This window comes from Alosa sapidissima, chromosome 12, assembly GCF_018492685.1.
Source record: "Alosa sapidissima isolate fAloSap1 chromosome 12, fAloSap1.pri, whole genome shotgun sequence".
Lineage (NCBI taxonomy): Eukaryota > Metazoa > Chordata > Actinopteri > Clupeiformes > Clupeidae > Alosa > Alosa sapidissima.
Window position 1 is genome coordinate 21,075,774 of NC_055968.1, and position 16,277 is coordinate 21,092,050.

The 16,277-nt window shown below is 44.3% G+C and overlaps 1 protein-coding gene across 4 annotated transcripts in view; it reads right to left on the minus strand.

Annotated features, from left to right (window-relative positions):
* The window catches only part of ipo13b (importin 13b), a 40,741-nt gene that overhangs the window by 13,577 nt on the left and 10,887 nt on the right, over positions 1-16,277 (minus strand). For 3 of the 4 annotated variants that reach the window (XR_006035302.1, XM_042111592.1, XM_042111594.1), the window contains exons 3-8: positions 15,043-15,665; positions 6,565-6,705; positions 5,471-5,612; positions 1,690-1,856; positions 1,093-1,213; positions 165-312 (exon numbers count right to left, since the gene is read on the minus strand). Coding sequence is in view for 3 of the 4 variants with exons in the window: in XM_042111592.1 (XP_041967526.1) it covers positions 165-312; positions 1,093-1,213; positions 1,690-1,856; positions 5,471-5,612; positions 6,565-6,705; positions 15,043-15,665 (1,342 nt within the window). In the remaining variant the exon portion in view is untranslated. The remainder of the gene's footprint in view (positions 1-164; positions 313-1,092; positions 1,214-1,689; positions 1,857-5,470; positions 5,613-6,564; positions 6,706-15,042; positions 15,666-16,277) is intronic. The other variant, XM_042111593.1, reaches the window with a different exon arrangement.

A 16,277-nucleotide genomic window follows, 5' to 3' on the forward strand; every position in this document is an offset into this window, starting at 1 on the left:
ATGTGTCAGCCACGTCTCTAGAGTATACACCACGTAGTGTGATAGTGTTACACAGGCGGAAAAAAACCAACCAAACCAAAAACAAACATCTGGGATGGTGCTCAGCGACATCAAACAAGTGGCTTCGCCAACGCCTCCAGGTTTTCAACGGATGCGTGTCATACCTATAGTGAACATGACTGTGTCGGCCAGCTGGACGTTGTTGATGTTGATACGGGGGATGAGGCCAATCAGGCCTGGAATGACGTCGGAGTAGTTTACATCTATCGTCTCGGCAATAGACTGAAACCCATACAGTAGAGCCTCTGTGTGCTACAACAGAAAAAAAAAAAAAAAAAAAAAACATAAACACAACACAACAAAACAAAAATCCCTGACATTACTACAGAAATTATATTACCGGTACTACACAAATATTACTTGTCATAATACTACAAAATGAAAAACTCTCAGTTGATATGACTTATACAAATATGTTTTACATTTGCCAAGACAGTTCTAAAGTGACATTTCTATTAGACATTGTGGGGAAATTTCCATTAGTTAGCTGTTTAATGATTACTGGAGTTGTTATTGTCCAACTGGCTACACTTTAAAGACATATAAGGGATGATGTCAGTCCTTTTGATTTTCCTTTCATCCATGACCTGAAGTCCACCTCCCTTAAGGAGTCAGAGGTAGTAACAGCTTATCTCTTATCATGACAACTCTTTCACTATTCTTTTCTTTATAATCCATCATGAACACCTGTGTTAGCACTATTATTTCTTTGTAATCCATTATGAACACGTTTTCCTATACATAATGGTAAGACTTTGTCTACGACAGACTTGTTGCTCTCATGCTTGCCTAGGATGCTTGTGTGTTTGTAACCTGTCTCCGGCGTTGTGAATAAAGCTTTGTACTCTGCCGTACGGTCAGCTTGCCTGTGAGTTTCTTTTAGCCTCTTTTTGGATTAATACTTAATTTTTACCACAACATCATTAAGAATATAGTCATGGCTGTAGGAACATGTAAAGGTGTCAAAGATATCGTCATGGCTGTAGGAACATGTAAAGGTGTCAAAGATATCGTCATGGCTGACCGACTGACCTGCCAGGACGTAGGGTGTTCTGGATTAGTCAGCAGCCGGCCCAGCTTGTCATAAAGATTACTAAGCAACTCCGCTCCCAGCATCTCGTACACGTACATCAGGGTGTCGGAGATGTCCACCCTGTCAATCAGAGAGTGAGAGAGAAGGGAGCCGGTTAGCATGTGGACAGCACAAAGGAAAGAAACAAACAGAACAGTGAAAGGCTCAGATGCACAGGGACAGACAAAATGTCTCCTGGGGGAAGTGTGCGCTTTGTGATGACGGCAAATCTGTCATTCCCTCTGCTGACAACTAACACTGCAACAAGAAAAACAAAAATAAAAACAAGATTGCTGACTATCGAACCTGTCAAGGCTTTATTTTAAACTTCAGCACATTCGGAGTCAAACAAATAACACATGGACACACACACACGGACACACACACGGACACACACACACGTTTAAGGATTGGCAAATGAAAAACAGACACACCAACCCACACCTCTAGATCCTGAACTGCTTTTCCTTGGAACTCCTTAGAGAACCAGGAGTTAAAACACACATGTACACACTTAAATGTACAAATCTAAAACACAGTCACACAAACAAACACACCTGTAGATCCTGAACTGCTCTTTCTCGTCGGAGGACCAGGAGGCGTACTCCTCGTCTGTGGGGAACTGGGCCTTGTGCAGCAGCACGTCCACCAGCTGGAAGTACACGGGCCTATACACCTGCAGATATACGGCCTGCTTCTCTGCCTCGAACGACATGATATCATCCTACAACACATACAAAAATATAGTAATTTTTAATGATCAGAACACTATGTTTTTGAATTCAGAGAAGGTGGATAGATTCTGCTTTGAACAACATATCCTAACACACACACACACACACACAAATATAGTTATTTTTAATGATCAGAACACTGTGTTTTTGGTTTCAGAGAAAGTGGACGGACTCTGCCTTGAACAACATATCCTAACACACACACAGAGTTATTTTTAATGATCAGAACACTATGTTTTTGGTTTCAGAGAAAGTGGAGGGATTCTGCCTTGATAATATCATCCACACACAAACAAATGAAGAGTTTGGTTCCAAAACACCATCTCCATTTTCAAAAAAATTAAAAAGTCATCTTCAGGCAATATCAATCAAATTGCTGCTTTGTTGCTTTATTTGAGTAAAGATAAATCAAATGACAATATCCAATTACAATTATACTAAAATTACTTGCAAAACAAAATGTAACAAAATGATTTATGAAAATTCATTAAAATGGTGGATTTTGGAACCAAACTCTTCAAATATAGAGTCATTTTTTGGTTTCAGAGGGAGGATGGATTATGTCTCTGATGAGACACTTTGGCAGAGCCTCTGCTCTGTTGTCTGGCTTCATGTCTGCTCCTGTCCTCATCTGGTGTTCCTCTCCTATTGATGACAGACACAGCTCAGTGGGGATGGAATGAAAGAGCCTCACTCTCATCAGCAACAGCGCCACATTCCCAGCATGCATTTCAGCTGTCAAATACGTCCCTGTGCATCCATCTGTGTCATCGAGCACTGAGAGCGTGTATGAAACATTGATGGTACAATGAGCGACTGAAAGAGAGAAAAAGAGGGGGGGGGGGTGGATAGAGGTATGGAAAAGAAGGAGAGAAAGAGTGCATAGAGAGAGACAGCAGGAGCTGTGAGGACATTCAGAAAGAAACATAGTACATGGAGACAGTACCTGCGTCTATCAAGTTGCTCTGTGTGTGTGTGTGTGTCTGTGTGTGTGTGTGTGTGTGTGTTCTGGGTGTCTTCCAATGTGTAAATATGTAGCAGGGGGAGACCATGGCTTAAAGCTAGATTAAGAAGAATGAAGATGATAATAAGATAAGATGATTATCTGATTTATAATCTCAAAAAAGTACACAGAACAGAAGGATGGGAAGGGACAAAAGAAACCAACTAAAGAAAGAAAGAAAGAAAGAAAGAAAGAAAGAAAGAAAGAAGGAAAGAAGGAAAGAAGGAAAGAAGGAAAGAAGGAAAGAAGGAAAGAAAGGGAGAGAAGAAGAGAAAGGGGAGACAAGCAAGACAGGAATGGAGGATGTCCGCTCTTTATTGTAACTGAACTGAAAGTTGGGTCCAGCATACATAAACAGGATTGACGGCATGCAAAAACGTGTGGAGGCATAATCAAGGGCACACAGACAGACACACGCACGCACCCACACGCTCTCCTAACATGAGAAGATATACGTGCACACAGACACACAAGGACACAGAGTCCTGGTGATGCAATGGAGGATGATGAAGTCTGACATACCCATTTCCTGATCCCTCCAACCCCTTCCTCTGGCTTATTCCACCACACACACACACACACACGCACACGCGCACGCGAACACACTACCGCATCCATCACCCATACATAGCTATCAGACATATTAAACTACAGACCACAACTGCCAGCCTGACTGGGCACCAATTACATACAGTATAATGTTGCTTCTTTAACCAAATACATTAGCATTAGCAAGATTCAACATCACAAAATCCAATATTCTTCTATTGTTAGCCTTGTCACTTCCTCCGTAATATGGCAGGTCAACGATTTGTCTACTGACTGTAGTGTTAACTATAAACACTGGCCTACATGAGTAGCTGATGTTTCTAGATTTATATTTGCACCATGTCCACAGTAGAGTTGCTGCTCAGTCTAAATCAAATTGCTAAGAGCATGAGGGGATGCATAATACATAAGTACAATACCGCTGGTGTACAATATGAACAGAGACATCAAAGCTGAGAGTTCTGTAGATGAAATCCCCCCAGTTTGTTTTTTGTTTTACAATTGACCCTTCCAGAAGCCCCGCCATACTTAGACTAATAGTTACTGTTGCTATGCCTGTCAAACTTTCGCACCCTGCACGTTTATTGCATAGGGGGAGAACCGGGACTTTTTAATGAATTGTCAGTTACAAAGACATCGTACCACACTGAAAGCTAATATTTTGCCACTAGCAACCTACATTTATCCTCTGTCAAATGCAGTTGCAATTTCAGCTCTGAACAAAACCGATTACTAACCACTTCAACCCTCTGTGCAATGCATTTTCCTTTGACATGTGTTGCCTACACTATATCATACATGAACATACTGTATGTTTTTATTTTTTTCAAATCAATCATAAATATGGGAATGTGAAATGTTAAAGGCAGGGCTTAAAATTCATTTTTCAAAATGGGGGGGAATTCCCCCCTTAGGTTATTCATGTAGGGGGGATTTACACAATTTGGGGGGGAGGGGGGGTCGATTCTGATACCAAGTCAAGAATTGCGATTTCAATACTTCGATACTTTTTTTAAAAAAGTGTTTGATTTTGGGGCCCCCACCACACTGACGTCATCAGTAATATATACTGTAGTGGGATCATTCACAACAGTGGACATCCTAGATTCTGCTTGACTCTCTCCACACACACAAACACACACTGAAAATGATAGCTTATGTGATATGTTTCTATCATATATTTTTGAATTCATATAGAGTGTATTTATTTAATAATGCATTTTTTAAAGTATAGCATTTTACTAGTAATTACTACTAGCTAAACATATTTAGTAATTTGAATGCCTCATATTGACGTTTAACCTATAACACTTAGGCATATCTTTAATGTGGTGTGTAGGTCCAATTGAGTGCACATTGGTGATGAGTAGGTGTAATTGAGTGCCTGTCACTTTAAGAAAATACCTGAGAGTAATTCTATGGAGTAATTAGCCCCCCTTCAACCTGACGGTTTTAGGCTGTAGTCGCTAGTGAATAAAAGTTGTGCATAGTGCGGTATGTGTATGCAAATCATTATGTTTTCTATGTCATTAGATACAATAAATGTTGACATGTCGAAGACAACCTTTCTGGGATCAAGTGTTGACGTGACCTGAGCTAGCAGGATAGTTACCAAGGAGCTCTTTCCAGATGTAAAAGTTTGCCATGGTAGCGTAGCCTATTTGCGTAAGCGCAAAGTGGTTCTCTCTCTCTCTCTCTCCGTGTGTGTGTGCGTGCGTCTGCATGAGGCTATGTTCAATTCAACTCGGTAGTTGATCAGTCCGGTCAATAGCACCGCATTCACGCCACTTAATGATTAGGCTATATTAACGTCATCGGACAGGCTGTAAAAGTGTATGCGGGAATTTCTCGCTAGAGTTATGATGGCTAGAGTTGCGGGACTTGAACAAATTATGCGCAATACCCGCAATCCCGCAGTGAAATTTAAGCCCTGTTAAAGGTAAGTCCTTAACATTGGTTAAAGACTGCTGATGCTTTAGCACTAAAGGCAATCAAATCACAAGGCTTCCTTTTTGTGCGTTTAAATGGAAGGAGAAGGCTGTTGTATCCCACCTGTAGTGTGTACCAGAACGTGAGGGTGAGGGAGCTGGTGGTCTCGTTGACTGGGTAGTGCCCAGGGATGCCAGTGCAGAACATGATCATGTTCACCAGTGCCAGGAAACCCTGCCAATGCTCCACCTGCTCCAGCAGAGCCCTGGAGGAAAGTGACAAACACACACACACACACACACACACACACACACACACACACAAAACAGTCATGAGCATGTAGTTCACGGCCACTAGTATGCATAGTGAGAAGAGACCATATCAAATGCATTCTTTCATCAAAGGAGGAAAAACTCAGAGGCAAGAGTTACAGTTCTGCATCCTCCCTCCTCAGGCATTGATAACATGAAAAATGTAATGTATCAGCAGAATGTATGCCAAGAGCGGTGTGTGTGTGTGTGTGTGTGTGTGTGTGTGTGTGTGTGTGTGTGTGTGTGTGTGCGCATGTGCATGTGGTGTGTCAGCTCCCTTAACACAATCAATAACCAAGAGGATGCAATATCAGCAGAACTGCCAGAGAAGACAAGCTGACAGCTGTATGGATGGAAGATATAAACTCAGACACAGACACACACCACACACACACACACACACACACACACACTCAAACCTAACCTAAAACAAACAAACAAACTCACTCACAAATTGGTATGCACAGACCGACATCCCTGGCATTAGCGCTCACCCCAAGCCAAATTATGCAGATCGATAGCTGAATTATGCAAAGCTGTTTTCACAGCACTGTTGGTGCATGGCAATAACATCCAGGCATGATCCTGCCAGCCTGAGATGGAGCAGGCAGCAGGCCACAGAGAAAGCCAATAGAAAACAGGTGTTCCAGGGCTGCTCCATACCAATATAGCTTTGTGTGTGTCTGAGTATGTGAGTGTGAGTGTGTGTGTGTTCAATTATATGCATATTTCACGAACCTAGTATCTAAATTCATAATTTACAACTATTTATGAATGCAATAAATAAAATTAAACTTCTCTGTGATAGCATTTGGGAGAGAGTATGCACTACTCTGCCAATATTAGTATGGAGAGAGATGCCATCTGGTAAATGGTGTGGTATTTGTATGAAAAATTCAGATGTACCTTGAGTGGTTTTCTCCAAGGGCAACAGCAATACGGCAGATCCCGTGTGAAGTCTCCATGTCTCCATTTTGCACTGCCTCCCTCAGTTGTTCCTGTAGCTGCAAAACCTGGGGAACCAACTTCAGCAACGTATTCACATACCTACAGACACAGACACAGACACACACATAATTCAAGAACATTAGAGAAGGTAGTAACAATAGCACACATAAAGCCAACGTTTGGGATCAAACAATTACGCATGAACTCCATTATAATCCTGTCTTTGTGGTTGGAGTGCCCCAGGACTCAGTTGAAGGCTCAACACAAATTGCCTTTCTACAACCTTTTCTAGAGCAATACAGTGACATTTTTCTTCGCTCCAAGCCATACTGCCATATTTGCAACGGATATAGTTGTAACCTACATTTCCTACATGTACACAAAGTCTCCAGTGAGCCTGTGTAGATACATGTCGCTTTAGGTATCCATACAAATAAAAACAAAAGTTAACCTGCAAGTGATATACGTGTCCAAAAAGGCAGGCAAACACACTGTTCGTTGGCTTCTATAAATATAGTATATCAAACATTGGCAAATACACAACCCATATTCGTGAGTGTACACAATTCCTCCTTTTTCATTTCTCTCAATCCTCCCTTCCTTCCTCTGTTTTACCAAATTACCCAGTGCTTCCTCTGTCATATATTGCAGTTCTTCCTAAAACCATCCTTTCTGTTGTTCTGTATGCATTCCAGAGCCTCTTGCATTTCTCTCTCTTTTAATTAATCTTCAACCACACATACCCTCCGATAGAGCTGTTTGATATCTCACACAGTTATTAGACTCACACATTCCACTGAGCCATGGTATAGTTCCTTGCATTTTTTATTTATTTAACACATTGTTTTGAGATTATTTTCAGATATTGTGTTAACATACATTCCCATAATCTCTTGCTCTCTTTCTCTGGTACCTCTCCCCATTCCGCTCTCTAGGAAACTGGCTGTAGTGGAGTAAGGATGTAACTGTCCAAGAAAACCAATTCTTCTATTCTATTCTCTTCTCTTCCTATGAGTATTTTAATAAAATAAGAGTGAGTCTAGTTCTGGCTCCCTCATGACGGCGAAGCCACACAGCAGTCACCTGAGCAAACCAAGAATTCAGTAACATCAGTGATGCAACACAAATTATGTATGTGCTGTGGGGGATGGGACATTGTGCTGCAGTGTTTTTTTTCCTTAAGGTTTTACTACTTTCTCCTTATTTGTGTCAGGCAGCGAGTGGAGCCTTTGCGTGGCGCCTGTGCTGTTGGCTGTGAGGGGCTAAGAGGGAGATGAAGTGATAAATTATTGAGGTGGGGAGTGGGGGAGAGGGGTGGGGAACAGTTATGTGCACTTTGAAAGGGTGAGCCAATCATCCTGCTTTTTGCCTTTTCTCTCTCTCCCTCTCTCTCCCCTCTTTCATCATCTGCGATGGCAGACAGGAGGTATAATCCCTGCCCTTGTGATTTGCTGCTTGACTAGCCCTCCTCCACTGTGTTGGCTAATTGGACTGCAGGTTTAAATCCATTATCCTTGTTTTCAGCAGACGAAAAAAAAAAAATCAATCAATGTCATATGTCAGCTGATCAATCAAGAGAGAGGGGACTTTGAAATGAGACAAAGCAATCTCAGTGAAGCTGTCTGACATGCCGACGACGCCTCATCCTCATCCAAGATGACACCTCATCCAGCGATCCACATGGCATTACATTTTACACTATGCAGTAAAAACAAACAGCTGCAGGTTTCTAACAAGGGTTTAGTTATAACCGGTCATATTAATAACCACTGACTCCCTATGATAGTATCCTGAAATGGCATCATGATCTTAACTTCCCAATAGCCCCCTCCCCCCTTGGCCTCCATCTTGTGGAGATGACTGGGTGCCTTACTGTGGGTCGGCCTGATGTATGGGCAGTGCTGGCTAATGGGCTGTGGAGCTCTCTGATGACCCCTGAGGGGGCAAGCAGTGGTCAGCTGGGCTCGCCTTGCATTCCTGCAGGGGGTCATCCATCAGCACACAGCATGAGCACACGCATGGGTGAGCAGCACGCACACACACACACGAGGCAGCTCCTGACGAATGGCCGCCAGTTATGGACCAGCTGAGCATGTGGTGTGACAGAGGTGTGCCACCTGTCACTCAATCCTCAGGGGTCGAGCTTTTGATATTTGTAAGCCTAGAGAGACTGTGTTCACAACACTAACAGGGCCCACCATTGGTACTGGTGAAATAAAAAAAAAAAAGTGTTCTATCCGAGAATGCATGTACTGTGTGCGACTGTGCGTAGGTGTATATGTGTGTGTGTTTGTGTGTGTGTGTGTAATCTGCCAAAAAAACATGACCAGTTACTGAGGTAAAAAAGAAACCCAGGCGCTCTTCTGCTGTTTGTTTTCTCTGATTGTGAGAAAGAGCTCAATCCTGCGTACCGTCGCAGAACAGAGCAGAGCCCGGCCTGACCTGCATCCTCCAAGCAGCTCATTAAAATGAATGAGCTGACTGAGTGTTGCCATTCCTCTGCACTGTCTGGTCAAACTGACAGCAGGCTCTGTGGGCGAGTGTCTGTGTGTTTGTGCGTGTGTGTATGTTTGTGTGTGCGTCTGTCTGTGCCTGCGTGTCTGTGTACTGCATCAGGTTATATGGCATCTGCTGCATTCTCCTCTTGAGGAGCAATCATTACTGTGGAATTGTGGAGCTGTGAGCCTATGCAACACTGATTGGGCAATTAATGGGGGCGAGAATGTGGTCTGCAGCATCAAAGCTTTTGAAAGAGATGTTAATGTGTATGCATGGGCTTGGGTGCCTGTGCATGCATGTGTGTGTGTGTGTGTGTGTGTGTGTGTGTGTGTGTGTGTGTGTGTGTGTGTGTGTGTGCCTGTGTGTGTGCCTGTTGAGCACAGTATGTTGCCTGGCCCCGTTTAGCGGCAGACAGCTGGAGTAACCCCAAAGGGGACACAGCACACACACAGCACACACACAGCACACACACCAGGCAGAAACAGCGGGATGACGGGGTGGAACTGGGGTTAGAGAGAGAGAAAGAGAGAAGACAACAGCCCTGATCCTCTGGGGATGGGTGCGTCCTCTCTCTTTCATAGCCTTCTTCTCTTTACCTTTTCTTTCACAGCTTCTCTAGCTCTCTCCTTCCTTCCGTCTCCATCGTTCACACCCCTTCCTCTTATCTCTCTTCTCAGACTCTTTCTTCCCCGTTTTGTCTGTCTCTGCTCGTTACTTCTCCATCTTTCTCCAGACTGCTCTCATTCTCTCGCTCGCTCTCTTCCTTTTTCTCTGCCTCCCGTCTTCTCTCTCTCTCTCTCTCTCTCTCCTGAGATTCTCTCTCTTTTCTCATCTCTGCTCATCCAGTCCTGTTCCCTGAGCATGCAAAATGAGAGCAGACTGGCTGAAACGACCTCGCTTGCACTCACATCAACTGCCATATCCACATCCACACACACACACACACACACACACACACACACCTCCCCTTCCGCAAGGCTCCCAGCAATTACACTCAGACACTCTGAGACAGAGAAAATGAGTTGCCTGGCAACAGGATGCAATTGGTCCAATAGTGTGGTCCCTGATGACTTGACTGTAATGTGTTTAAACAGTGCTGGGGAGCACTGTGGGAATAAAGGGGGTGGGGATGGGGGTGGGGGTGGCAGTGTGTGTGTGTGTGGGGGAGGGGGGGTAGACATACTGAGACAGAGATAGCAAAAAAGACAATACAAGAAGAAACACGACATGGATGATGAGAGCTAGGAAAAACAGAGCAGGAGAGAGAAAGAAAAGATAACAAAAAAAGAGAGAGGTAGGTGATGGCAGACGATGGGAAAAGAGAGGGTACACAGATAGAGATGCTTTCACTTGCCACTTTAAATCTATTCAGTGACCTTTGAGACAAAACTGAAGGAAGTGGCAGATTGAGGGCATTGAAAAATTGATGGCACACCAGCAGTAAACAGAGTCCTGTTCTACTCTACACTCCAGAGGGGCAATATTGGTACAGATGTGACCACTTTAGGACGGAGGACGGCGGCCCCTCGTAGGGAGCAGTTCACACAATCTTTTCTTTTTTTACTTCTTTTTTTTTTTTTAAGACATCCATTTGGTGCAGCCAAGAAAAAGCCAAATGGTACGTCCTGTACACTTCTTTTCCTACCATTCCATGACTTTTCTTCTATGATTTTCCCTCCCTTTATTGAAGCTGAAAGCACACATAATTGAGCAGAAGACTGTTTTCATAAGAGTTACCCAGCAATAAAGAATAGCTGGTTTCAACTGGACCAGCTTTCATACACAAACATGCACACACAAACACAACCAACCAACCAAACACAGTCCACTCCACTTTGCTCAAACACACACACCCAGTGTATGCTGTCTGCGCTGCTCTGCGGTGTGGAGGGGGGAGGAGGAGGAAGGGGGGGGGGGTGGAGGGCTAGGTGCTGGATAACCTTGCCCTGTCATTGGCAGACATATCAGGCTTGGCCATCTACCTCACAGGAAGCTCTCTCATGTAGTTTCTCCTCTCACCATTGGTACTATGGCACTGATTCTCCTTTTCCACACAAAAAAAAAAAACATACACGTTTACATTTGGATGCTTAAACAAACAGAGTCATGTATGTAACACTACATCATTAATATTATATAACAAGAAGCTCTATGTGCGCGGCAGACCACTATGGTAAATCTCTGCCCCCCTAAGACAAGACCTGAGTGTTTCATGCCTGAACAGTTAACCTGTTGTGTCAGTGAGTGCTCTTCATCTCCTTTCTGCGTGGTGACAGTGGAGCCACCATTTGCGTAACCTTCCTCCCTCCACAGCCTCTTCCTCAGATGAGGGAGGAGACTTGGGGGGCAGGGAGGGGTCTCTCTCTCTTGGAGCAGCACACAACCTAAGAGGCAGACATTAACCTTCTGCCATCGCCTCCATTACAACAACCACCACCAGAAGCAGCAGCAGTCACTAGGGACTGGCAGACATGCACACACACACACACGGACAAATACCACACATGCACACACACACACACACGCACACACACACGCGCACACACCACGCAGGCAAGATGCTGGGCTTCAGAGCACAAAATGATCCACTTAAACGGCAGTCAATGTGAGTGCTCTCACACAAAACAGTTTTTTTCCCCCAGTCACTGTTTGAGAACAGCATCCACAATGCAGGATAAAAGCCTACAAACCAGCAGACTACATTGTCGGAGTCGTTAGGGTTTGTCTTAATTAATTAAATTAAGACATGGGTTCTGGTTTCTACCTGTTCCCCACCCTGCCATCTGTTCAGTCGAAGGGAAACTGTTTGACTGCATTAACACGCTGGCAAACAATGGACGCCATTAGCGGTTAATTATTTATTTGTTTATTAGCGCTATCGTTGTGTGTAATTTGGTTGTTTTGTGGCGTATGAATAATGTGCTTCATTGTGGTCATACATGCGAGGGGAGAAAGCAACTGTAGTCAATCGGATGACGGCAGGCTGTGACTGGTGCTGCATCTTTGAAGTGGCATCAACACCAAAAGACAATAACATGCTGGATGAGAATGTGTGTGTGTGTGTGTATGTATGTGTGTGTGAGGATCTGGTGCGTGATCAGAGGATGCTGCCTGCCACCCCACACACACACACACACACACACTGGGAAAAGGAGGGGGAGGGGGAAATAAACGCTGCGCGTCTGTACCAACCAGAGCGTAAGACATCGCTCCCTATATCTGTCTCCATGGAAACGCCAGCGAGCCTTGAAATGCAGCCCCACCGCCGCCCCCACTCTCCAACTCACCCCATCTTTCCAGCCCTCCTGGCAGCTCTCTCTCTCTCTTCCTCCCTCTCTCCATCCCTCTATCTCTGTTTCACCTTCATTTTGCTCTTCCATCTCTTCATGGTGGCATGTGGCGCCTCCAGCTCAGTTCCAATCACATCCCTCCACCAATCCATCCATCTACTCATTCTTCCCTCTCCCTCTCTTCATCCATCCCACTCTCTCTCCTCTGGCTGTCTGTGTCTGTTGCCATCCCTCCTCTTCACCTCTTCACTCACTCATTCAGCTCCACAAGCCACTAGGAAATGTGCCTTTGCCAGGCTGTGTGAGTGGGTATTAACTGATGTGTCCCTCTATGCCTAGGTGTGTGTGTGAGTGAGTGAGTGTGTGTGTGAGAGAGAGAGAGAGAGAGAGAGAGAGAGAGAGAGAGAGAGAGAGAGAGAGAGAGAGAGAGAGAGAGTGAGTGTGTGTGTGTGTGTAAACTCAAGAGTAATCCCTCTGTTAAGGTGTCATTGTTGCATTGTGTGAACATCTGCCTCTTTCACCTTGAGACGGTGCACACTCATCTAGGTGAATAACATGCCAGGTGTAGACGTCATGGAGTATGTGTACGTCAGTGGGTGTACAAGCGTGTGTGTGTGTGTGTGTGTATCCGTCTATAAAAACCTCGACTCATCCTGAGACTCTCGGGTGACATTCTCGCCTGCCCCGTCAAATCAATGACCCAACAAACTAGGGCTGCACGATTATGGCCAAAATGATAATCACAATTATTTTGATCAATATTGAGATAACGATTATTTATCACGATTATTAATTAATTTTACTGACAAAAATATTTTTTCCCTAAACATATTGGACTTGCTATCATGGCTCACCCAAATTCTTCCCCTCACATTTACTCCCCTAAAGTACTGCAAATACAGACTTGACTGCGACTTCCAAACAAAATTTTTGTGCGTCCTACTTTGTTAATATTTGGGGAAACGTTCCCAACCCAACGCTCCCCATTAGCCAATTAAGCTCTGCTTCTTGTTCATAAGTTTAATCGTTTAGTCCAGGGGTGTCCAAACTTTTTGAGTCAAGGACCACATTTGCTTTTGAAAATTGGCCGGCGGGCCACACACAAATAATAATAATAATAATAATAATAATAATAATAACGTTTTGTATTATTTAAATGACAAAGTAATTTTGTTGTAGAAAATTAATTTCTTAAGAAATACTGTTAATTTGATGCGGTTTAATTCATTTATAAATGGTGCACTGTCACTTTAAGACTCTTTGCCAGCTCCACTCATATAGCCTATGGCTAGCCTAGTGCTGTGCCCTCTCACAGTTTATAAATGGTCAGTAGTGGTAACTACTGTTGCCATCGCGCTGTCTCCCTCTCGTGCACACTCAAATGCGTTCCCAATTAAATGGAGTAGCATAACGCAGTTATATCTGCTGCAATGGAGATACTATGTATCTCGATGTAACAAGCTGTTTTGACATTGACATTGTAAACGTTCTCTAAAAAGAGTGTAAAGCAGTTTGCAGTAGCCTAAAGTTAACCACAATGTCGTCTATCGCTGAAAAAATAATAGCAAGCGGCCTATGATAAACTAATAAATGATTAAAGTGCGTGGCTGACCGCAGTTTGGACACCCCTGGTTTAGTCATTCGTTGATATGTAGGCCTAAAACACTGACGTGTAGGCTACATTTTCATTATTGTTCACTCGTTTTGAGTAGGCTGTGTCTTGAAACGGATATGCATTGTAGGTTGCACATGTAGCTTATAAAATGCATGAATAAAATTCACGGATCCTGTCGTTAGTTCAACTCTTATTATAGGCTATATCGGAGGAAGCAAACAATAACTAAAAGTTAAGTGATAAAATAGGCATGTGTGGTTTACGTCATGTGATTTGTTTCACGGTATGAGTTGAGAGTAACGGATGATCTGTTTTGAGGGACAAGCTCTTGGCCTTCTGCTGTGCCACACATTTGATTTTTGATCGTCGTTTTTTTTGTATCTAACTAGCCTACTAATAGTTAACATAATGGTACGAAGTCCACAGTGCATCCAAACTGAGCAGTGCATCAGGCAGTGCAGGGAACAGCTGATTTAAGGAGCGCTTGATTTGTTTTGTTGCGGAGCGTTCTATGGGTTGCCAGGTTGGTTATAATGGTAGAGCACACATTTTTAATATCGCTCGATCACTCAAATTTGATCGTGGGAAGCCAAAATCGTGATTGTGATTAAAATTCGATTAATTGTGCAGCCCTACAACAAACGCATATCTCAGAACTCACAGAACACTAATAGTCATTCCTTCACGCAGCCAATTCTACCTAAAAGGAGCTGAAAATAGTGCATTCTGAACAGAGAGTCATGAGTCAATGCTGGAGATATCAGACAAAGGTGCATTATAAATAGAACTCAATGCCTCGTTTTTATTTGTCTCTATAAATAATTATACAGCCTTCCATCCCCAAACAAATGAATCCTTTGCAAAACTCCATGTGTTCTGCTTGAAAGGCAGTTTTCCCATCTAAAGGAACTCTTTTTAGCTCTGTCAGCCTTCAGGCACATTTTAAATGGAAAGACATTTACGGACACATTTACGAGACCCTTGTTTATTCTCCAGTGTATCCAGTGTATCCCACCCACCGACCCCACTCACCTCTGGGAGTCGGGCTGCGAGACGGCGTTGACGATGGCCTCAACGGCGGCGTCAAACAGCTCTGGGTCGGCCAGCGCAGCGAAGGCGTCCTCCACGAGGCCCTCACTCTCGCACAGCGGCACGTCCAGCAGCACCCAGCTGGACAGGCACTTGAGCACGCGTGCCCGCACCAGCCCTGGCGAGTCCGCTTGTCGCAGCAGCTGCTGCAGCAAGGGCTGTACGGACACCCACTCCCGCCCAAGCGCACCGCGCACCTGACCCTTGCGGTACTGCGGCAACCGGCTGGTCTGGAACTCCTCTGGCAGCACCGTGAGCAGCTCCAGCAGCGCCAGGCAGCGGGCGCGACCGTCCATGCCGCTGCTGGCGGGCCCCTCGGCCTGCTGGAAGGCGCGGACCATCTCGGAGACGGCGCCGGGCCAGGCCTCGGGCATGGTGTTGAGCGCCAGCGAGGCCAGCGCCACGCACAGGCGCGTCAGCACGATCTTTGCGCCCGTGGCGAAACGGGCGATGTGGGCGAACAGTTGTGTCTTGAGCGAGTCGTATTGCTCGGCTGGGATGTCGGCCCAGTAGCGCGAGATCTTGGTGTGAAGGGCCGACGCGCCAAAGTATTGGATTTCTGGCACCTGAACAAACACAACGTTTCAGGTCAAAATTACATTCTCCCCCTTGGTTGCATTGATTTAACTTTATTTACCCCCATGACAACCTTTAGAATTACTGTTAAAATGACAAATACTAGGAGAACACAACAGTTCTCATGTCTAAATTACAACCACTTATCATTGAATTTATCGTCATAACGACCTCTACAAATAACTACCTTTCAAACTTTCCCAAATATATCAAAAGTACTTTGCAAATAACACACAAATGAACTTACATTTCCCTGCCACATTCTGGCAAATTAATCTCACTATTCACATTATAAATGTCGCCCTACCAGCCACCTGTGCTAAAAGAGATTTACTAGGTACATTCTGAGATTATTTTCTCCTCATTAAAAACAGAAATTGTTTTCCACTCCTTTATAAAAAATAAATAAATTAAAAAACCCCAACCAATTAAAAAAGTGAAAGCACAGGAACAGTTCCCCCTGGCTGGCATTAGCGTGACTTTGGGTTATGGGAAACTTTTGGTAGCGTTTGGGAGCTTTAAAAGCGCTCTCCGCTCGGGGGCACTGCATTCATAATGGATAAACAGAGTGCTCCTATCCATCCATCCATGCCCATTATTTG